Source organism: Plecotus auritus (genome assembly GCF_963455305.1).
Source record: "Plecotus auritus genome assembly, chromosome: 6".
NCBI classification, from domain to species: Eukaryota; Metazoa; Chordata; class Mammalia; order Chiroptera; family Vespertilionidae; genus Plecotus; species Plecotus auritus.
The window spans coordinates 154,081,377-154,104,606 of NC_137773.1; the positions used below are offsets into that span (position 1 = coordinate 154,081,377).

Here is a 23,230-nt window from a genome sequence, read left to right on the forward strand (position 1 = left end):
CCCCAAACTCTCAGTTGGATCTCTTTGTGGGGAAAAATTGCTTCGGCTATCCAATATTAGCTATATACTACTTCTTGCTTCTTGTGGCTGATAAGACTCATAATCACAAATATTCTGTATCAACTTAGGTAACATAAAAAACTGAAAACTGTTTGAATAAAGGAACCCTACAGAACTATGCTGTCCAAGACAGTAGCCTCTATCCCCATGTGGCTACCAAGCACTGAGAATGTGGATAGTGTGACTAAGGAGCTGAATTTTTAATTTTTATTATATTTTAGTTAATTTAAAATCAATTTTAAATTTAAAAAACTGAAGCAGTATAACATATTTTTCTGTTAAATACAACTTTATTTTAGAGGATATGCCACTTTAACTATTGAGAAGTTAGCATCTGAATTAAGATGTGCTACAAATGTAAATCATATACCAGATTTCAAAGATTTAGTTTATTAAAAAAATAATAAAACATCTCATTACATGTTGAAAAAGTAGTATTTTGGATATATTGGGTTCATTAAAATCCATTACTAAAATGAATTTCACTTCTGTTTTTACTCTTTAAACATGGCTACTAGAAATTTTAAAATTACATAGGTGGCTCAAATTATATTTCTAATGGACAGTGCTGTTAAGAAATAAAATGTCACTTCTGAACAGAGAGTATAGGGGAGAGATAAAAGAATGAGAAATCAAGGCTGGAGAAAGCAATATGTTGGAGGATCTGATTAATAACTATGGCAGAAGAAGTTGGGGGGGGGGCAGCTAGTCCAAGAAGCCCGTCCTTTTAAGAGACCATGGTCAGCTAAGCTGGGACTGGCCCAGACAGCAGAGCAAATGTTATCTGCGATTTTACAGCCGTCAACAAATCCAATGACCTCGTTTCTGCTGACTGTGTTAGAGGATTGCTATGTCTGTGATTAAAAAAGAAGAATGACAGAGGCACCGAGCACACGCCTTTCTGGGGTGACAAAAGAGAGGAGGCGTTTTAAATTGCCCTGCTCCAAATCTCCCCTCCATGAGAGATTTGGGTGAGGATTAGAAAACACAGTTACACCATGTGTCTGGGTAGAAAGATTTGTTTTAATGGACCCAAGAAAATACTATAAAGTAATCGATTTATGTGCGCTTACGGCAATTCTGTACGGTTGGAGATAGCCAGGATCAGGAACCCCTTCTGAAAAGAGAGGAGACTGGCTCTGACCGCACACCCATGACCCGCGATTGTTCATGGCTGGTAATTGGTCCGTGGGTTCCTCGTTGACTTGGTGCCCTTTCCAAAGTCTGCTCCGTGATATAAATAGGTGTTTGGGGGGAGGAGAAGGGGAAAGTTCTTAAAGGACATCCGAGAAATGCCGAGTTAAACCAAGTCAGCAGGTTTCTTACTGCAGACCTTTTCAGAGCCTTGATTCTTCTAAGGGGCACTGTGACCCCTCTCCCCAAGATGGCTTACCACGTGCATGCTTCCCAAACACACTGGACGGCAGGCCCCCTTCTTCCGAGGAGCCCTGCGGGGTGGGCACACATCAAGAGGCACTGGCTTAGGAGGAAGAAACTCTTGCTCTTCATCCCTTTGGATTTCACCCTCAGCCAGAAAGGGATACGGCTGGCTGCCGTCAGCATGGCTCAGAGGCAACAGGAGCTGGAACCTGGTCATTATCCCAGCCTGTCCATTGCCAGACTCCTTCTGGGGCCATTTCAATAACTGTGGGAGCAAGATACGCCCCAGGTGCCCATGGCCACAGCTGTGTCCTGGGGAAGCAGACCTTTGTCCCTCACCTGCAGGAACTCCCAGGCAGGCCAGTAGCCAACCCCACCACCTGGCCTCAGGCAAAGTTACATGAGCCTTGGCACCACCAATCTCTGACCAACACGGAGGGGAGGGAGGAGACATTAGCCTTCCCAAGGCACCAACCGCCACCCAGGAGGTGGGAAGGTAGGCAGGTTTCTTACTGCAGAAGAGAGAGTTATGCCAGGTCTCATTTCTCCCTGAAACAAAGCATTCGCGGGCACCGGTCTGCCACCTCCCTTGGTTTAATTTCTCTTTCCCTTACAGTCTTTTGCCTGCTCTACCAGCATGCAGAATAGTTTCTGATTTCTTATATGTGGGGCAATTTCTCTGCAGAGACCACAAAAAAAAATGCAGGCCTGCCTGCCACCAGCTGCCCACAGAGCCACCGACAGGCCCCTCTCTGTTCTGGGCACATCCAAATGCCATTTTTAGGAATTCCAAGTTCACTTTTTTTTCCCTTTCTGATTTAACTGCTAGTTCTTTTGTGATTATTATTTCATGTAATATGTGCTCTGAATGCTAGAAATTACATAAAATTGCGATGCTTTTACGTGGGCAAGTTCTCATCCCTAGCCAGATATTAAAATTTAGCCACTTAATAAAAAATTACACGAAAGAGGAATATGAAGACAGTTCAGCAAGCCCATGGAGAAAAAAAAGCACATTTTAAATTTGAAAGTGAAACATAAAAAGAACAGCTGAGAACCATCCTATGAATGACAAAGAACTACACATAGAGTTCTATGGGGTAAAGGGCAGTGGTTTTCAACCCGATGGCATTTTGGGTCAGGTCTCACAAATATGTATTTAGGAGGGGGAAGGCCACCAAAATAGCTCCCACAAAGGCCACCCGTGACCTCATGCTCATGGCCATGCCACCGACAGGGTTGACACCCCCGCCTCTGAAACACCTCCCTTCACATTCATTGTGGTGAATGCTCGAGTCTCCCAGAGCTCAGTTCCAGGCCCTTTTCCCGCCCACCCTCTCTCCCTTCCTCAGCACCTCATCCATGACCACCGTGCCATGACCATTTGCCAGCGGTGTCTCTGCCCTACGCTCCTGGGCCACAGAAACAAGGGCTTGAGCCCTCCCCATCTCAGCAGAAGCCTCCCATTCATCACCTGCACAAGCCTGGTTCCCTCCCTCCCCACACGCCACTATCCAATCTACACACAACCCTGGTGATCCGCCTGCCCCAGTTCTTGTATCTACCCACGTCCCCTCATCTCCACCACAATGCCACCACCTAAGCTTAGCTGTCTACAAAGAGCTACTCCCAGTGTCCTAACTGAACCCACCCCTGCAAGGAGGAGACCATTCTCCAGCTTCTCCTCAAAGCTCTCCAATGGGTTTCCGTGGAATTTAAGATGAGCACCCAAACCCTGAGCCTGGCCTGCTGGCTTTGCCCTTCGAGCCCCGATGAGCTCTCCAGCCTCCTCACACAGCACCCGATCCTCCATCCTCTGTGGTCCAATCACAATGGCCCTCTTCCTGTTCCTCGAGGAAAACACGCTCCCTCCCAACCATGGCCTTTCTCCTCACCATTCCAGCCCCCACTCCCTCCACTTTCCCAGTGCAAATACCACTTCTTTCGGGGCCACTGCCTCTTCCCGCTGCCTGGACCCCTCGCCCATGGTACTCCAGGGCACTTACCTCCGGCATGTGACACGCGCTCTGTGTCTGTGTCCCCAGCTTGACTGAGCCTCACGTGACCAGGGACAGTACCTGTGCTGGTTCACTAAGGGGATCCATGAACATTACTGCCTAGAAACCCTCAGAGATCTGTTCAAAGACACATTAATGACCGCCGGCCCCCTGATACTGGGTCTTGGATTCATGCAGGGAGAGAAAATGACGTAGGAGAACTTGCCTTCTCTTGGGGGAGTGATCAAGACAAGCATAGGACCACCTCCCTCGTCTCAGGCTCAGATTCACTTCAACTAACCTCCCTGGAAAGAACAGGACGATCGCAGGCCAATGAAAATAAGAGGAGGACAGAGGATCAAGAGAGGCTGGGGCCGGAGAGAAACTTTGTAAGAAAACAGAGGCCTCCAGACAGCAGCTCCCAGTTTTTCTTCCCAGTGTGAAGGTTTAAGCTGGTAAACATCCTCCGCCCTCCTCCCCCAGCCTCAGGGGAAAGGGCGGCCAGTTCCATGTGCACAGCTGAGGCCAGTTCTGTGGGCTCACCCTCCCCCACTGCCTCCACCTTGTATCACCTCGGGCTTCCATTAACTGTCCCTTCTCTACTGGCACCTTTCAGCTTTTAAAGATGCTCAGATCTCCTCTTAAAAACAAACAAACAAACAAAAAAACCAAAAAAACCAAAAAAACTCCCTTTTCCCTGTACTCTGTCTTAGCCACCATTCCCTCTCTCTCCTTCTATATTTAGTTACTTTTAAACCCATGGCAGGGGGCCCTCTGCCTGTTCCACCCCATGCAAATGGCTCTTGCAAGACTTAGTGGCCAAACCGGTGGGCCACCAGCCAAGGGGGGTTCCTGCTTTTATGCTGTTTTCTAGTCTCTTCCCTGAGGTTCTGTAACACTGATGCTCTCTCCTTTCTCCCCGCTTTGTAAAAGTTCTTTCTAGTTCTTCTCTGGATCCTCTCCAGGGCCCGGCCACAGTGTTCTCCACTCTGCCCTCTGCAAGCATGAGAGAGTTTTCACATCACCAATGCATCCTGTCCCATGGCTTTACCAGCTCAACTAGGGGCCCCTCAACGTGGGGTCCTCGGCTAACTGCTGGTCAATACACGTTTTATTCCGGGCCCAGGACAAGGCAGGGACAAAGTGTTAGAGTACGCATTTAGGCCCTTAGTTACTCAACATTGCTGCCATGTTTTATTGTATTTTACAAAAATATCACTCCTTAGTGGATTGGAAAACAAACAAAACCTGGTCCTTCACCACAGACGATTTGAGAAACACCGGTCTAGACCTCGCAGTCTTTATTTTTCAGTGGTTCTGTTTACATTGGAAACGCAAGAGACTTCACAATAACAACGTAAAAACACTACCAACTTCTCCAAAACAAAGGAAGCCAACTAATCAACCCAACAACAACAGAAGATCTTGTGACACTGGGTCTGTATTTCTACCAGGTAACAACGAGCTGATGGCGAGCAGTGGCTACCCTCCTGGAGATGGGCATGTGCCACTTCCTCGCTGTCATCACCTGCCTGGTCCCCTATGGGCCTCTGAGTCTGCACCTCAGACAACTACAGCTCCATTCCTAGCCTGTTCTTGAGCTCTAGCCCAACCACCACAACTGCCTCCTGAATGTTCCCTTGAGTGCCCCACTGTCCTGAGTCCCAACATGTCCCTCCCCAATCTCATTATTGCTCTGCCCCCAATGGCTCCTCACGCTGGGTTCCCCATCCTCCAAATGGCCCCGCCTCACAGACCAGCCACCTGAGTGTCACCTTGGGCTTCTCTCTCCCCTTTCATGACACAGAGCATTTAAAAAATATACACATTTTTATTGGTTTCAGAGAGAAAGGGAGAGGGAGAGAGAGAGAGAGAAATATCAACAATGAGAGAAAATCACAGATTGTCTGCCTCCTGCACGCCCCACACTGGGGACTGAGCCTGCAACTGGGCATGTGCCCTGATCGGGAATCAAATCGTGACCTTCTGGCTCACTGGTCGACGCTCAACCACTGAGCCACGCTGGCTGGGCAACAGAGTCTTAATGATTCTTCCTCTGTTTCTCTTTAATTTGTTCATTCACAAATATTTATTAAGTTCTGGAGATACAACAACAAACAGGACACCGCATCCCCCAGCAGCGCCTCATGTCTCACCCGCAGCCTCTTCTCTGCCCAGCCCCCAGCCACATCCTTCCATACCGAGCGCACACTCCTTCTAGAACGACACACCATTTTGCCTCCTCCCACTCCACCAGATTTGCCTTTTAAAACTGTCACGATTCTCTTGGGTTGGGGAGAAGAGGGAGGGTGCAGCGGGGAAAGGGAAGCCTTTTATACATAATTTTTCTTTCACTCTGAATTTGCACTAATTAAATTAGATTCTCTGCACTGCACTTGTAGAAATGAGGCCCTGAATACTCAACAATCAGCCAGAAATTAATGATGAGTCATTTATATACCGCAGGCAGAGTTTCATAATCCTAGGGGGTGGAGATCTTTTGTTTCATTAAAAGGAGCCAATGAGATTTTTTTAAATCGGTCAGGTTCCTTTCTTTAGAGGCCAAGGTATAAGCAACATCATTTGGTTCTCTGCAGGGTAATGCATCTAGTTTAAGCCACACACTGACCATCTAGTTCTGGCCATACAGCAGGACCCTCACAGGACAAGGCAGGGGGTCAGCCTTGCCTCTGCTCAATTGTCTTCATTCTAAAGGCTCCGTGGCCCACTGTGAGATAAAATAAACCTAGTTCCAGTAGATCGTGGAGGTGAGTGCTAATCCCTCCATCAGAAAAGAGTGACTCTAAGGAAGAGAACCCAGAGCTGAGGGCCGGAGGGCAAAGGCCTACATGTCTGGCCTGGACAGTGGCGGGGAGTGTGACTTTCTCCCATACCAGGTGTACAGGTTAACGATGTGGGTGTTTTTCAACAGATGGAGTTACACATATGTTGATATACATGTGATTCGATATGTATGCTATTTTGTTGCATTGACCGCAAGCTTCAAAACTTCTTATGTAAAATTTTCTGAAGATGTTAACATCATAGATATTTTTACACTTAACAATGACGAATTTTGTGCCAAAAAAAAAGAGCATTTGCAGGAAGTTTTAATTCATTACTTTGTTTTGAAGAAAAGTGCTGCTGAAAGCTATCATATACTTTAGGAAGCTTATGGTGAACATGCTCCATCTCAAGATACTTGTGAACGCTGGTTTAAAGGCTTAAAAAGTGATGATTTCGATGTGAAAGACAAAGAACGTCCAGGTCAAACGAAAAAGTTTGAAGACCAACAATTACAAGTATTGGATGAAGATGCGTGTCAAACTCAAAAACAACTTGCAGAAGGATTAAATGTTGCTCAGCAAACAATTTCCAATGGGTTTACAAGCAATGGGAAAGATTTTAAAGGAAGGAAAATGGGTGCCACATCAACTGAACTAAAGACAAATGGAAAAATAAAAAGTCATCAGTAAAATGCTGCTTTAACGGCATGAAGGAAAGTCTTTTTTGCATCGAATTGTGACTGGCGATGAAAAGTGGATTTATTTTGAGAATCCCAAAGGCATATAATCATGGGTTGATCCAGGTCAACCATCAACATCGACTGCAAGGCCAAATCACTTTGGAAAGAAGACAATGCTCTGTGTTTGGTGGGATCAGGAAGGTGTGGTGTATTATGAGCTTCTAAAACCAGATGAAACCATTAATACTGATCGCTACCGACAACAAATAATCAATTTGAACCTCGCTTTGATTGTGAAACAACCAGAATGGGCCAGAAGACATGGCAAAGTAATTTTGCTTCATGATGACGCACCATCACACACTTCAAAACCAGTTAAAGACACGTTAAAAGATCTTGCCTGCGAAGTATTAACCCACCTGCTTTATTCACCAGACCTTGCTCCTTCAGATTACCACTTGTTCCGATCCATGGCACATGCACTTTCTGAGCAGCACTTCAAAACATACAAAGTAGAAAATTGGGTCTCTGAATGGTTTGCCTCAAAACAAGAAAAGTTCTATTGGGACAGTATCCACAAATTACCTGAAAGATGGGGAAATGTGTAGCTAGCAATGGACATTACTTTGAGTAAAGCACTTTGGATGTTTCTCTTAAAATTATCATGTTTTCCTTGATTACAAAATCTGCATTATTAACCGGTACACCTGGTAAGCTACAGGCCTAGAGCCCCAGCCTCCATTGGGGGAGATGCTCCAAAACCTGTCCCCATGCACCAGATACAGCTGCACCCCTCTGTCTCCCATGCCTAACCCTGCCCTCTGGCTGAGACAGCCCCACTCTCAGTCCGAGAGCTGCACAGAGAGATGGCATGGCCCAATGGTCACAAGTGTGGCCTCTGGGTCAGGCAGGCTGGGTTCAAATCCCAGTCATGCCTTTCGCAGGTGTAACTTTGGGTAAACTGCATAGCTTCTCTGTGCCTCAGTCTGTTCGCCTGTAAAATGGGGACACGTCTTCGGAGCAGTGAGATGAGGGTTAAGAGTATAGTATATGTAAAGCCCTTTAGGACAGGGTCTGTCTGGCACATAGGGGGTGTGCCTCTGTGGTGTAAGATCCCATTTAAAATTCCAATAAACCTATACATAAATAAATATGGGCCAGAAGCATATAATACAGCCAGGAGGATGGGGTGGGATGGGGGTCCGGGGCAGATTCTGTATTCCTGGAATTGAAGACTCTGGAGTCTAGGGTTCCAAGCCATTTCCTGCCTGGTTCACCTAAGCTGGCTTGAGTAGGACTCTTGTTTCATGTAATCGAAGGAACCCTGCCCAGAACCAGCTTCCTCCTCCCTCTGTCATCTCCCACTCCAGCCACGCAGGGCCTGACTGTCTCAGCCTTGAACCTTTGGCTCACGCTCCTGTCCATTCCAGGAACAGCACTGTCCACCTCACCCCTCCATCTTCACAAGGGTCTAGCCCTCCCTTTTCGGAGTCCTCATCCTGTAACACCTCTCTACAAAACCTTCCCCTGGCTGCCCAGCCACAGAACCTTCCTGCTCCCTCCAAGCCCAGTTACTGCCTGCAGGTCCCCATCCCCACCCCTCCCCCCTACCCCCCTTGGAAGGACCTGCCCAGGCTCCATCCCTCAGTTGTCTCAGCCTCTGGGGCAAAGCCCTCACCTCCTCTGAGCTTACCAGTAGATTCCACCTGTTTCAAAGGGAAATACCACTACCAGTGTAGCCTCCTGAATTACTGTGAAGCACAAACCAGAAAATGTGTGCAATGACTGAAAACTGTAAAGTGCTTTCCAGACATGTAAGCCCTTCCCCGAGATGCTCCGAAGAATGCAAAGTAGCCTGAAGATGAACCGGTAGGCTCTTTATTCCCTGCCACTCTGTCTCCTTTACAATCCTCTGGGGAAGTCCAAGGGGCCCACAAACCCACCAGCCACGCAAGACAGGCTCCGGGACTACCTGGCGGCTGAACCTTTGTCTCAACGGAGCAGGGACAGAACCTCGCTCCCACAGCCTCGCAAAGTCTTCCTCCCTCGGGCATTCGGATCGAGGACTTGGAAAACACAGTCTCTCCCAGTCTGCTCATAAATCTGAATTTCAAATGCTCTGTGGTCCATAATAAATAATTTACATAAGGGGCCGGTTGGATGGAGCACAGCAGGATACAAGAGGGAAAATCAGAATGCAGTAGCCCAGATTTAATTTGACTGGCCAAAGCGCGCAGAGAAATCCTTAGACCACACTGAAAGGAAATAGAGCATCTTTTTACATCTCCCTTCGCCCTCTGTGAAAAATCATGATGGAGAGGGGCTGCAAATTATGGCATCTTCCGCTAATTTTACACGACACAGACACAAAACGCCTTCATTTTTCCTAATTGTGGAAAAGAATGAAATCGCCGGACCCTCCTTCTAACCATGTTCTCTACCCAAAGGTTCTAATTTAAAACATTTGGTGGAAAAACAATACGGGGGCATTGTCCTTAAGAAAAAAGATTCGAATCACTTTGAGCTTAATTCTAATATGCAGAGAGGAACATAAGCTTCTCCTGCGTGATGGTACAATGACAAAATGAGTTAATTACTAACTCATCGCAAGACAGATGTACTTGTCATAGGAACAGGAGCCATTATTTCACACAAAATAATGACCCAGATAAAAAGTAATGACTGCAAGCTGTAGCCGCCAGTGACACAGCTTCATCTTGGCCTGAGTGAATGGCAATTAACAAGTGCCACCCTATATACATACACGGGGACCACGCTATTCATTACTTGTGTATTTATTGAAAACACACAAATGGGTTTTAGTATATTTCTTCCCAGGAAGCTCCCGTAGCCTCCTACCTGTGTGATGACAGAAAAATTTACACTTGTGTGAAATTCTGCCATCAGTTGGAACAGCTGTTGACCCCGCAGAGGGGCTTTCGGTTCCCCTCTGTGCTCTGCACACACACAGGTGGTGTTTTCTCCAGAAATCCTGTCCAACAACAGAAAAGAGGAGCAGAGGAAAGGGGGGCCCAGTTCCATCCATTGGTCCCTCCTCTCCTGGTTGCCATGGCCACTGGCCTAGAAACTAAAGCCGCAGCCAGCACTGACAGCCGGAAATGCTGGATACGTCCAGGTCCAGCCCTCGGTCACAGGAGTGCAGGGGTGAATGGTGGCGCAGCCTCAGCACACCTGAGCTGTCCACGGCGGGAAACTGTACTGGCACCCTGCTGACCATGACCAGGAACCACCTCTCTCTGGAGAGGAGCAGAGGCGAGAGCCTCCAGCACACACAACTGGAGATCAACCTGGGTAAGAAATCTCAGGGCTTCCCTAGTGTGCAAGGTGTCTAGTCTGTCTGGACCCAATGATTTTTATTGAAAAACCGGGTGCACGGCAGGTGAAAGGTGATGCAGTGGGCTTTAAAGGGTATACTTTTTGACCCCAGCTGGGTAGCTCCGTTGGTTAGAGCGTCGTTCTGACATGCCAAGGTTTCAGCTTCCATCTCTGGTCAAGGAGACACAAGAAGCAACCAATGAATGCATCAACAAGTGGGACAACAAACCAATGTTTCTCTCTCTGTCTCTCAAACCAGTAAAAAGTTTAAAGTGTATAATTTTTAAAATGTTGAAAACAAACGTAGAATGAATGAGCTAGTGTCAATGACTGATTTAACTAATTATGAAATCATCAGATCCTGATGCACACACACACACTCTCTCTCTCTCTCTCTCTTTCTCACACACACACACACACACACACACACAGTGTGTGTGGGGAAAAGAGTGGTGGGATAAGAGTAAAAGTTTTAAATAGACACTGGCTTGTCCTTCAAACCATAACTTTGAGGTTATCTCCTCCTCTGCTGGATGGATGTCCATCTACACTTCAGACGCTGTAGATACACAGCATCCGACTGCCTGCTAATCAGGCCACTGTCTCCTTAAGACCTGAGATGGGTCCATGCAACGGGTCAGCCACGCAATGATCAGGTTTGCTTAAGACAAAAGCACTAAATCCCAAGTTTTTAGAGGAGCATATATGACAGTGTGACCAGAGCCTCATGCCTCCTTCTCCCCCACTTACCCTCAACTATCCTAAGCATCTGAGTCTTAATTACAAAACCAAGTCTAAAACTACTTTTCCCCCAGGACTCAGGCCATGGGGTAAATTCCACCTTTTGGATGTCCCTGCCCAAGTTTCTTAGGACATTTTACTTGCAGCCATCCAGAGAAGATGGCCCTGTTTATACAGACAGCTACGTGAGTTCCACAAACACTTATGTTCTCAGGCTGACACATGGGTGAACACAAATGGCTTTCCCCCCATTTCTTAAGTAATAATCTGAATTTCACCAGACTAAAATTACCGGAAATTTTGACCTGAGAGATCATCTGATTCCTAGTCTACAGTCTAGGCCCCTGCCATACGTGAGTGGTTATTCCCGGGGCCTTGTAAAGCCTGAACACTCAATAAAGGTTGAAGGGAGGAAGGCAGGAAGGGAACAACAACAGGAATCACCGGGTGTTTAAAGGGACAATCTAATTATTTCACTCTGCTGCAACATTCCTCTCAACAGCCTCCCACTGCTTTTACAGCCCCGTCCTGGCCCCTTCTCCCACCCCTGACACACATTCCCTTTCGTCCCCAAGGTCCTCTGATCTTTGGATGCCCCTCGGCTCCCTCCTGCCTCAGACCCTCACACCTGTTTCTTCCTCTGTTTGGAGGGCGCCCCAGGCTGCCCAGCCCCATCACCAGATAACGCCTCCTCATCCTTCTGTCACAGCTCGGGTATCTCCCGATGCCTAGACCACACCATGCGGCTTGTTGTGAGAACAGCAAGGCAGGGGCCACACCTATTTGGGTCTCTGTATCCAAGCACCTAGGACTATTTATATCCAAGCACCTAGGACTATTTTTAGCCCAAAGTTAGAAATGGCCAACGTAGTTATTGATGAATTCCCTAGTTGACTGATTGGCTCTCAAACAAATCATATCACTCTACAGGGTGTGGAATTGTCAATTCTGTGGAAAACTGGTGAATGGAGAATAAGATAAGCATTAAGCAATGAACTGAGCCCCATTTGGGCAAGGGCATTTCTTCTGCAGTCAATGTCATCATATTAAAATCAAGTGGACCCTGCAATTAGGCGGCAAACCTCACATGGCATGAAGAGGCGTTCAAAACCAGACACATTTCTGGGCAGAGACAGAATCCCCTGCAATTAGGTAACTTTCCCTGGTATAACTGCATGCCAGTGGCCACAGGACTCTGGCGTGCTCCCCCTCTAGGAAGGGAAAGGGCTGGTGGCAATGAAGAACCACAGGACGAAGGGAATGTGGGATCTGGGAGGGTCACACCACCTTGAGGATTTGAGGGGAGTCCTGGCAGTGGGGCGGCAGGCCTGTCAGCTGTTAATCACTCCAGCCTTAAAAGACAGGGTCCCGGGTCCTGCCAGGCCGGGGGCAGGGGAGGAGCCGCATTGTTCCAGACCAGAGTCAACTTCAGCCTGAGCCATGTGGGGAGGAGGCTGCACCCCTGTGGGGCTGCTCAAAGGCCCAGCCCGTGGAGTATGGCTGACCTGCCCCAAGCCAGCCCCTGCCTATTCCCTCAGGGGATAACCTGTTCAGTGGCATCCTCGATGCAGGGCTCACCTTTTTAATGAACTCCGGGATGATTTTATGGTCTGTCAGGTGAATTAAGGAGGAACAGCAATCTAATTCCAAGACGTAGCCTTCATTGTGCAGATCAGATTTCTGAGATCTGAAGAGAGAGGGGAAAACAGATATGCAACGATTATAATTTTGCACAGTATTAAAAAATGGAGGTGTTTAATAAAACCCAAAATTATTTTCTGAAAGCAAATGCCAAAAAGGCAGTGCTGAAAAATAATTTATGGTAAACAACTCAAACAATATAGAGAGATCTACATCATGCAAAAAACCTCCCACACAAATCATCAAGTAAAAAAGACATCCTTCTAGAATGATGGGGTTAGCACAATATGGCTTATACATTGAACAACACACCACACACACACATACACACACACACTCCAGTAATGTATCTTTAATACATTAGCTGTATCTCTATTTTTTTTTTTACTTTTTCTGAAGAGAATACATTCACATATTCATCACTTATAAGACTTTAAATGGCTCAATCCCTGCAGAAGACAATCTGGCAAAATCTATCAAAATTAAAGTTGCAGTAAGAAAAGACCGAAAGGCAACTAGAGCAGAAATTCTGGGAAAAGAGTGGAGGGCTGAGGTAAACACGTGCAGCCTTCAGGTCAGAGCAGAGGTGTGCAGGGCGCCCCTGCCCCTGCCCCGCACAGGTGGTGGGGCTGCCTCCCCCTTTCCCACCAGATGGACATGCATGTGACACAATGCTATGCACATGCAGAACCAGAGGCAAGTGGTCACCAGGACATCCCGCCGCTGCAGCCATTCCTTTCAGGGCTTCTGTAGGACACTCACTTGGGTCTGAGGAGCTCCTGGAAGCCGCATGGCTGCCAGAATTGAAGGTGATTCCTGCAACAGGAAGTGGGACTGTAGCTAAGGGACAGAACATGCTCTTTCTTCATGGGGAGCGGGACTTAAAGACGAAGCCTGGGCTCATACCACAAGCACAGCCACGCTCCGCCGGCGGAGGGGATGACAGCCCACTTACTAGGGGCTCCACCGAAGGGGACCCATGCCAGCCCCTGTGAGTGCAGGGGTAGCCAGAAAACTCTTAAAAAGTGGGCACTGTCACACTGAACTCCACCAAAATAGTTTCTGCATGAATATTTGCTATAATAATTTTTAAAATGAATTTCTAATATTCTTATATATCAAACAAGCAATTTATGCTACTATTAACCATCTGGGCATGACTTACATGAAACTCAAAAGTGAAAATATTAAAGAGGATTTGGTTTTCCCCAGGTGTGTAACTGTGATCGGGTAAGCAAGCATCAACAGCATATTTTGGCTTTATTTTTCCTTCTAACCTATCCTTTCACGAGTAGGGACTGAGGCACATACTTCTGAAATAGAAAAGAATACACTAATCCCAAACTGCTCAAACTGGGATGAACTAAACCAAAAGATAAAGCCCATTCTGCACCCCACCCTTCTTGCCTAAAAATTTCATCAGAGATTAGATTCATGTTCTCATCCCCCCGCTACTGTTTTATTCCCCCCCACCCCCCACAAAAAAAGACATATGAAGAAGAACTACGGCAGAAGATTCCAGACTTTTGAAAGGGAAGACTTGGTCATGACATACCGTCATATTTTGTGTGGGTCTTAGACAACAAAGACAGGCATGGGAGGAGGAGGAGGAGGAGTGTTCTCAGATGTGAAACCCCAGCTGCTCTGTCACATGGAGACTAATGTCAGACTGTATGAGGTTATTTATAAATACCCTTTGAGATTCGAAATGATTTGGCTGAAAAATAGTAATCATCAAGTCAACACTGTATTTACTTGGTTAAACACCCATACAATGAATGGAGGCAAGAAGATTCTGGCTCTAAGCAATTCGCATGCAGATTCGTAAGAGATCATCTTTGGTGCAGGATCTAGTAACTACCATCTTTGCTTCTGGAACAAGAGGTTCTATGCAAAGAAACACAGCTCTGGTTCATCCTGTCAGATAATTAACTCAGCTACTGAACTGAAAGAATATCAAAGATCAACAAAAATCAGCAATATTACAAATTTTCTAGGTGAAACATAAAAAACCACATCTCGGTCTATTGTCTCTTGGTAAAGCAAATCAAATGCATCTTGGAGGAAAAGATGAGCAACTAATAAGTCTCCTCTTGCCTTTAGGAATGACCTCCACAATTTGAAATGAAAGGATAGTAACACTGAAGAGTGAAGGGGAGAAGAGGTGGCAAAGACTCCCAAATCCTCTGAGGACAGGTATTGGTTGCTGAGCCTTCGAAGTCAGCACTCTGTGAGGGTGCTGGGCCAGAGCCAGTTGGGGGCACAGTCACACAGAAATCCTCCCCCTGTCACGAACCCTATGAAAAACGGTATCAAATACACATGCAAAGGACTGCCTGTGGGGCTGCCAGAGGGAGTTTCTAGGCTCCTCAGCACTGGGAGTTGGTAGCAATGGTTACTGTGGTGAACATACCCTAAGGTGACCCCAAAGTGATCTCCACCTCCTGGAGTTCAAGGCTTTGTATAATTCTTCCCATTGAGTGAGGGCAGGACCTGGGACTTGCTTCCAATCAGCAGAACACGGCAAAGGGGATGGGATGTCACGCCCATGGTTACATTACGCTGTAAGACTGGAGCTAGAGACTCCCCTTGCTGGCTCTGAAGGAGTAAGCTGCCATGCTGTGAGAGGGCGTGTAGCAAGGACCTGTGGGCAGCCTCTGGACAACAGTCAGCGAGAAACAGGAATCTCAGTCCTACAACTGCAAGGAGATCATTTCCACCAACAACCTGAGGGAGCTTGGAAACAGGTCTTTTCCTGGTCGAGCCTCTGATGAGACCACAGACCCAGCCAACACCTAGAATGCAGCCCGATGAGAACCCAGATAAGCAACAGAAAGTGTGAGATAAGAAAAGCATGTTGTTTTGAGCCACTAAGTTTGTGGTAATTTATTATGAAACACAGAAAACTAATAACAGTTGCCGGGGAGGAAAATATTGCAGCTTCGGGCTCAGAACAGGCCTCCCACTAGTGGCCAGGTGTAGGCCCCGGACCACAAGATCCAGTCAGACACTTGAGAGCAGCTGCTGGCCAGCCATGAGTGTTCTGTGCCGCTGAGAGCAAGGACCACCCTGGCACGGAGAAGAGGACACCCCCCGGAAGATGGCAGCTCAAAGTGAGTTGGTGGGAGTGTAGCAGAGGTGAGAAGTGGATTCTGGATATATTTTCAAGGTAGAACCTTCAAGACTTCCTTATGGACAGGTTGTGGGGTGTGAAGGAAGAAAGCAGGTGAAAATGACTCTAAGGGTTTCTTCCTTAGCAACTGGGAGAATGGATGAAGTTGCCACCACTATGATTGGGAAGGCTGTGGGTGGCACAGGCTTGGGGGAAGATCAAAAATTCCATTTCAGATGTGCTGAATTTGACCTATCAAGCAGACATCCAAGTAGATATGTCAGTAGACAGTTTAATACATATTTGAGTCTGTACTTCAGGAGATGGGGCTAGAGATGTAAATTAAGGGTTATCAGCTTCCAGATGATATTTGAAGCATGAGACTAGATGAGAACTCAATTAATTTAAAGAGAGAGCACTTAGGGACGAGCTTTGGGACTATGATGAGGTTGGGGACAAAAGAGGAGAAAGCAGCAAAGGAGACAGGAAGAGTATCTGGGGAGGATGGAAGGAAACTCATAGAGACCATACTATCCCGGAAGTCAAATCAAGAATGCATTTCAAGAAGGAGGCTATGAGCCACCCTGTCAATTGCTTCAATTAACAAATTTATAATCTTCTCTTTAATTTACTTATCTTTTAGAAATCCCAAGAAGGAAATTGGATTTAATTCACCCTATGGAAACAGGTATGAGGATATCTGTTCACATTTAATGTATGATTAATCTGTTCCGTGGGCCAATGATCAAATTAATCTGTGGATCTGGTTCAGAATAGTCTGGCTCCTTGAAAAGAAGTCACCTTCATGCTGCTGGGTCATTTCTCAGAAACGGCTGGGGCTAATCTGAACTACAAAGAGCTCTGACCATCCCACGTCTTAGGGCCCTCACAGGCATACAGCTTTGGAGAGCTGAGAAGGGTTTATGTCCAGCCATTCCAAAGGGATTTTCTGAAAGGAAGAGGGAATAAAAGGGTATTATTGAGCAGAGATGTGATGTCCTGAAAACCAAGAATGAGTAAAACAAAATGAATTCAAATGCTTAGAATGTAGCAACGTAGTATTAACCAGGCACAGTGGCCCTGACTGCTTAAGACACTGGAGAAGCAGCTGAGACACCAGAGCCCATCACATTGGAAAAAGCCATCCCAACATGACAAGTACTGCAGGACAGTGCCCTGCCTTGCATCCAGGAACTGAAAGAGAATATTAATAGAAAAAACTGATGAAATGCAAATAAAATACACAATTTAGTTAACAGTAATGTGCCCATATCCATTTCTTAGTTTTGACAAATGTATCATGGCAATGTAAAATATTAATGATGGGGAAACGCAGTGAAAGGCATATGGAAATTCTCTATAATTTCTTTATAACTTTTCTGTTAAACCTAAAATTATCCCCAAATTGAGTTTATTTTGAAAATCGAAAGAAGGAAAGCCATCATACACTGTGGGGATTTGTGTGTTTGCTTTGATTCTGTAGTATTTCTTCTCTGAGTCAGTGTCTCTAGTCTTAAATTATATCTACACCCCCTGCCTGACCATAATTCTCCAATGAGACCCCTCAAATCACGTGAGGTCAAGGACTGGAGTAACTGGGTCTGGAGGAGAAAAGAATAATCTCCTTTGATGTTCCCCAATGTTAGGCACTGGAACAATCCAACAAGTAAACTCTGGGCTCTATGAATGCCCACAGGACAGGCATTCTCAGGCTTGGCTGTGCCAACCTCAGGATCGTCAGAAGTTCTCACAAATTCTGACTTAAGTGGTACAAGGTACGTCTGAGGCAAAGAGGCTTTGGAAATTCCCCCGTGATTCTAATGTGCAGTCAAAGTGAAGAACTGTATGTGGTTCCGGCCACTGTCACCGCCACTCTGATTTTCCTTGGCAGATAAAACAAGTCATGAGAAAGAGAAAACAGAAAGAATGACCGGTAGAGACTGGTATGCAGACATGAAGAAGACAAACCTCCATGAAAAAGGAGCAGAGATAAAGGAAATACAAGATACCTTTCTCTATCCATGTCTCTTTGGGTCAAAAAAACTCAAAAATACTTCCCACTTATTTTCACTTTTTTTGTGGTAAAATATACAGAACATTTACTGTCTTAACCATTTCGAAGTGTGCAATTCAGTGTCATTAAGTAGATTCACATTGTTGTGCAAGCATCACCACTATCCATTTCCAGAACATTTTCATCATCCCCAACAGTCCTCGTTTGTTTGACACCTTATAAATAGGACTTGGGCCCAAAACTGAATGTGAGCAAGTAGGAAATTTAAACAAATGCTTGTCAAACAAGCACATGAAAGCAGATCCAGACACCGAGCATCTGTGCACACACCTTTCCTAAGGGCAGGGTAGGAGGGCAAATAGCCCGCGTGCTAACGTACCTTAGAGGTCAACACACCTGGCCACGGAAGTCAAAGACCACCTCCTCTGTGCCACACTGACCTGATGACTCATACACAAACATCCACGGTCATAAAAACTGTGTGCAGACTCAGAGCTGTGCCCCGAGATCCTCGCGCATGACAACTCTCCCGTCTGCCAAGAGTTGTATGGTCACTCCCCAGGCAGCGGGTCAGAAGGTCAACGGAGGAAGGTGAACGTGAAGGTCCATAAACAATGAGTGAAAGGATTTTTTTATGAGAATACATAATCTAGACACTTTGTTCTCAATAAAAGATACAGAAATGGTCTTTGTGTGCATCAAGGAATATGCTCCCTCCTATTTCTCTTCCAACACAGCCATGCCAGGCGCCCTGCCACATTCCCGTGTCTGAGAGCAATGTGGCTGCAGACGCACTGGGCTCCACCGTAAACCACAGTGCAGCAGTGATGCTAATTGGCACGTGCCACATGACTTCGGTATTGGAGGGACAGCCATCATCAACTGGGCAGTTTCTATCTCAAGTCGTTACTAGGAATTCCAGAGCACGGTTGCCAAATCTTCTAATTTTTTTAAAAAAGAAGTCATTAAACTGTGCTTTAATGTCAGCCACAACTATCAAATTTTGGCTCCAAACAATCTTATGTAGGCCAAGATGTTTGAGATTGAATTTGACCTCTGAGCCACCAGTCTCTGGCTTCTGGGTTACGTACACAAAGCTACAATATGAGTCACAGGAGGCTGCATGTCAGGGAAGAGATAAGAAGGAACAGATTATCTATTTGTATCATAATCAGAATTACTAACCCTTAAACCCAACCCAGATATTTCATTCCTTGGAATGACTCAGCAAGTTCTTCTCCCTGGTGCCCCCACAATCCAACCAGACCATGGCCAGTACATGTACACAGTCCCCAGTCTGCAGCCACAGTGGGTGGGTCACAACCATTTATTAAGGCGAGAACATGTCTGCAGAAAAAGATTGTAATGCTTATGAGTGCTTTAATATTTAAAATTATCGCAGGCCAAAGGGTGAACCCTCACATTATTCTGACGATATGCCAAGCCGTAAGTTGAATACTCATTTTGGTCTCATGGCAGATCTGAGATCAGGCAACTAAAAAACAAATGCCTGTGGAAAAATTATTGTAAACTATACTTTTAAATAATAAACATGCGAATAAAAACTTCATAACACTACTTTTAAATAATAAACATGTAAGAGATCTCACTGCAACTCATAAAGCCCTTAGATAGCTTCAAAGACCATGAGTTTAAACATCTTCCTTTTCCCAGGACATGAAGCCGAGTTTGAACTTGAGTTATGAAATTAAAGGAGAGAATGTGCAGTTCATCAATAAGACTACTTTTGTTTCATTTAGGAATAATCAGAAAAAAAGGGTAACAAACACAAATTTAGATTACTAGGCACTTCTCCAACTAGAATAAAAATATTACTAAATTACAGAAACAAATTCTCTCTCTGGGAAACAGGAAGAAATTTTAAGATATTCCCCCAAGGCAACACCAGGCTCAAGTAGAATGATCAGAATGGCTTTCATTTTTTCTTAAGGAGTAAGATGGGGGTGGGGAATGGAAAATAGCTACAGATCTAAAAAAAGATTTGTCAATGAGAGAAAAAGAAGTCTTATTCTAGTTTCATTCGCTTATGTAAAACCAGTAACAATAAAAACATCTATTCATTCATTCATCTTTTCATCACTTTCTTGACCACTGACCACATATGCCGTACGTAAGGCATTGAGTTAGATTCTGCCCTTAAGAAACTTGTACTCTAAGGAAAGAGGAAGGTAACATAAACAAAAGTGCAAGGAGAGTTCAGTTATTTCCACTGTCAGGGATCAGACATTGTTTAAAAAACAAGGAGCATATAAGCTGAGACTCTGAAGCTGGGTGGAAATTAGTGATGGGACAATGGATAAAATGCACCAAGAACAGAAATTAGTAAGGATCTAGAGGTAGCATGAGTTATTTGATGGAAAAAATAAGTAGGTCAGTTTGGAAAAAAAACACATGAAGGGTTGTTTATTATAGTTCAGTTGCATCAGTAAACATCAGCCTAGTGACTTTATGGACGAATTTGCTGTTAGGATGAATCTGAGATTGAGGCTCTGAAGTACGTAGAGCAGAAAAGTAAGAGACGAGGTTGGAAAGAAAGGTTGGATGGGTGTTGCTACAGGATGGGATTGCACTTCATTTTGAGGTCAAGGAAAGTCACAGATGGTCTAAAATAAAAGATACTAAAATACGGATTTTAGGAAGGTTAAAACAGCACTATGTACAATGTAGGAAGAGGGGAAGAATATTTTAGGAGAGCAGAAATGAGAGCTGAGCTAAGACTGTTGTAGAGGGAGTGGATGAATAAGAGAGATTTTAGGTATTTGTTGTCTCCACAATTTGGTGGTGGTTGTGATGTGGAGGGAGGGAGGGGAATAAACAGCTCGTCCGAAAGATGCTCTCAGAACAGTGAGGAAAAGATTTCAGGTAATTTTTATGACCTCCTCTTTTCAAAATGACCAAATCTACCCCCCCCCAAAAAAAAATAAGGCTGCTGGAGTCAAAAGTTACCCCTAATATTGAAGCTTAGGAAATGCATGAAGAAAATATAGCCCAGTAAACAAATCCTACTAAGTCTTTAAATAAGGCACCTAACTATAGAGTTCACCGGGGGAGTTCTAAAGTAGGAAGAAGGAGAAGAATTAACCCATTGTCTTTTCTTCTAATTTTCCCTTCCTCATTCACCAACATACACTCACCACTTCTGTTGCTAAGGGTTTGGTATCACCGAGAACATTCTGGAATTGATGGGGGAAGGTGTGCAAACGATACCCGAACCAGACTCTCTTGAGCACTGCCAAGTGGGTGCAAGTCACCATGGGCACCTAACTACCCAGTTCTGACTGCTATTTATTCTACAGAAAATGTTGCCACATCCTGTCTCACAGGCCCCTGGTAGGTAAAAGCATCAGTGACTAGCACAGCACAGTAAGTTCACCATTAACCTTAAAAGGCAAGAGGAAAACAAACCAGCCTTCCCCCAGTGGTCCCTGTGGGATGCACCTGTGAAAGAATTTCAATCCCCACCAACCTGAACTACAGAAAAGAGAACCACAAGGAATGAGATTTGGGGCAAACTCTTGCTCTCTCTGGAATCCTGTAAGGCTCCTCATTTACTTTGAAAGATATGGAAAGGACTAATATTTTAGTATTTGTGCATAAATAATACCTTATCCCAAACATAGCACTGAATAAAAGCAGGGCTGCCTGATGCTTTTTGATTCATGAAAGTCAATAATGGGCGAACAACGTAACAGTAAGAGCTCCACACACGAACGCTCTTCCTAAGACTCTCTCTTGGGCCATGTCCAGTTGAGTGTCAGGAAGTCTCTTCTCCATCTACATTTAATGCACATGCATGCTCTAATCCAAGTTTGATCATCCTTTCCTTCTTTACTAGCTCTCCCTACCTACACCCTCTAATTGAGTCTGATGATTTAAATGTTCTATATCTTCACTGCCCAGTACTGTGGCCACCACCCACATGTTGCTACCGGACACCTAAAATGTGGCTAAGTACAAGTCAGGAACTGAATTTTTAATTTTGCTTAATTTAAATTTAAATAGCTACCTGAGGCTAGCAGCTATATGACAGAAAAACACAGCTTAACTCTGTGTTTAAACTTTAACATGAACACAGACATCACTTGGGATCTTATGAAAATGAAGATTCGGATTTAGCAGGTCTGGGCAGGCCTGCGAACCTGCATTTCTCGGGAGCTCCCGGTGATGCCTGCTGGTGCATGAATCCTACTTGGAGTTGCAAGACTCTACCTGTTTCAGGAAGCATCAGTGTGACACAGAAGCTTCATGCGCCAGTGGTCTCCAAATTCTTTGATCACACACCCCGTCAGTAAAAACTTCTGAATACTAACTGCTCTACCAACATTTCACATGTGTTACAAAACAATACATGTAGAAGTTTGAAAAGATCAGAAACATATGAAATAAGCAATATTTAAAAAATAAAATCACAACAAGTTCATACATTAATAACTAGTATCTCAAGGCATAATATACACTTGAAATGACATCCACTGTTAATAATAGTGTTAAGTAAATCCACATTTCAAAACGTCTTCTTGATGAGTTTAATTTCTTTGGCCATCCTGTGTTTGATCTGAATAAGTAAGTATTGATTCTTTTTTAAATCTCACTAACGAAGCTCTTATGAACAGCTGGAGATAGGTCAGTAGGCTATTTGAGTGTGTGTGTGTGTGTGTGTGTGTGTGTGAGAGAGAGAGAGAGAGAGAGAGAGAGAGAGAGAGAGAGAGAGAGAGAGAGAGAAAGAAGGAGGAGGAGGAGGGTAATTTTACATTTATATTACTGATATTTTCTTCAATCTGCAATCACTTTACAGAAAAATTATAAGCCATATGTATATTGCATGGGGGTTAGTATAGTTAAAACTACAAAAAATAATCCACAAATACACTTTACTGAGTTCTGAATTGAAAGTATTCCTCTGAACCCAGCCTCCCCCAGGTCCCCTCTTGCTTCCTATACACAGGTAGCCTCTGATATCTGCAGCCAGCCAGTGGTTACCACCTTCACAACAAATGTTAAATATTAATAATGTATAATTTCTCTAATTTTTCAATATACATAAATATACATAGAAACTTCAGTTCTCCTTCAACAAAGGTATGTCTACCCTGCTTTGGTAACAACTGGTGTAGACAGTACATAGCATTTTCAGAATGATCACAACGCTCTGAAATAAAAATTTCCTTCTGACAATGAATTCTATACTCTTGAAAACACAAATATTTAATTTCTATGCTCTTAGAAATTCTTCTTAAATTAGTATGTAGGTATAATTATAATTTCAGTTGGGTTTACTGGGAACTGAGGAAAACCACTTTAGACTTTATATGGAAAAAAAATCAATGTGTAAAAGTAGCCAAATCCTAAAAAAGAAGAATAGTGCCCTACTAGATAATATACACTGCAGATCCATTGTAATAAAAATAGCATGGTATTAGCACAAAAATCAATAAACAAATCAAGGAAGAATCTGGAATAGA

The 23,230-nt window shown here is 44.7% G+C and overlaps 1 protein-coding gene across 1 annotated transcript in view; it reads right to left on the reverse strand.

The window, feature by feature from the left end:
* The window catches only part of RFTN1 (raftlin, lipid raft linker 1), a 159,191-nt gene that overhangs the window by 72,043 nt on the left and 63,918 nt on the right, over positions 1 to 23,230 (reverse strand). Inside the window, exon 4 of the mRNA XM_080673448.1 lies at positions 12,559 to 12,667. Within this exon, the coding sequence (XP_080529574.1) occupies positions 12,559 to 12,667 (109 nt within the window). The remainder of the gene's footprint in view (positions 1 to 12,558; positions 12,668 to 23,230) is intronic.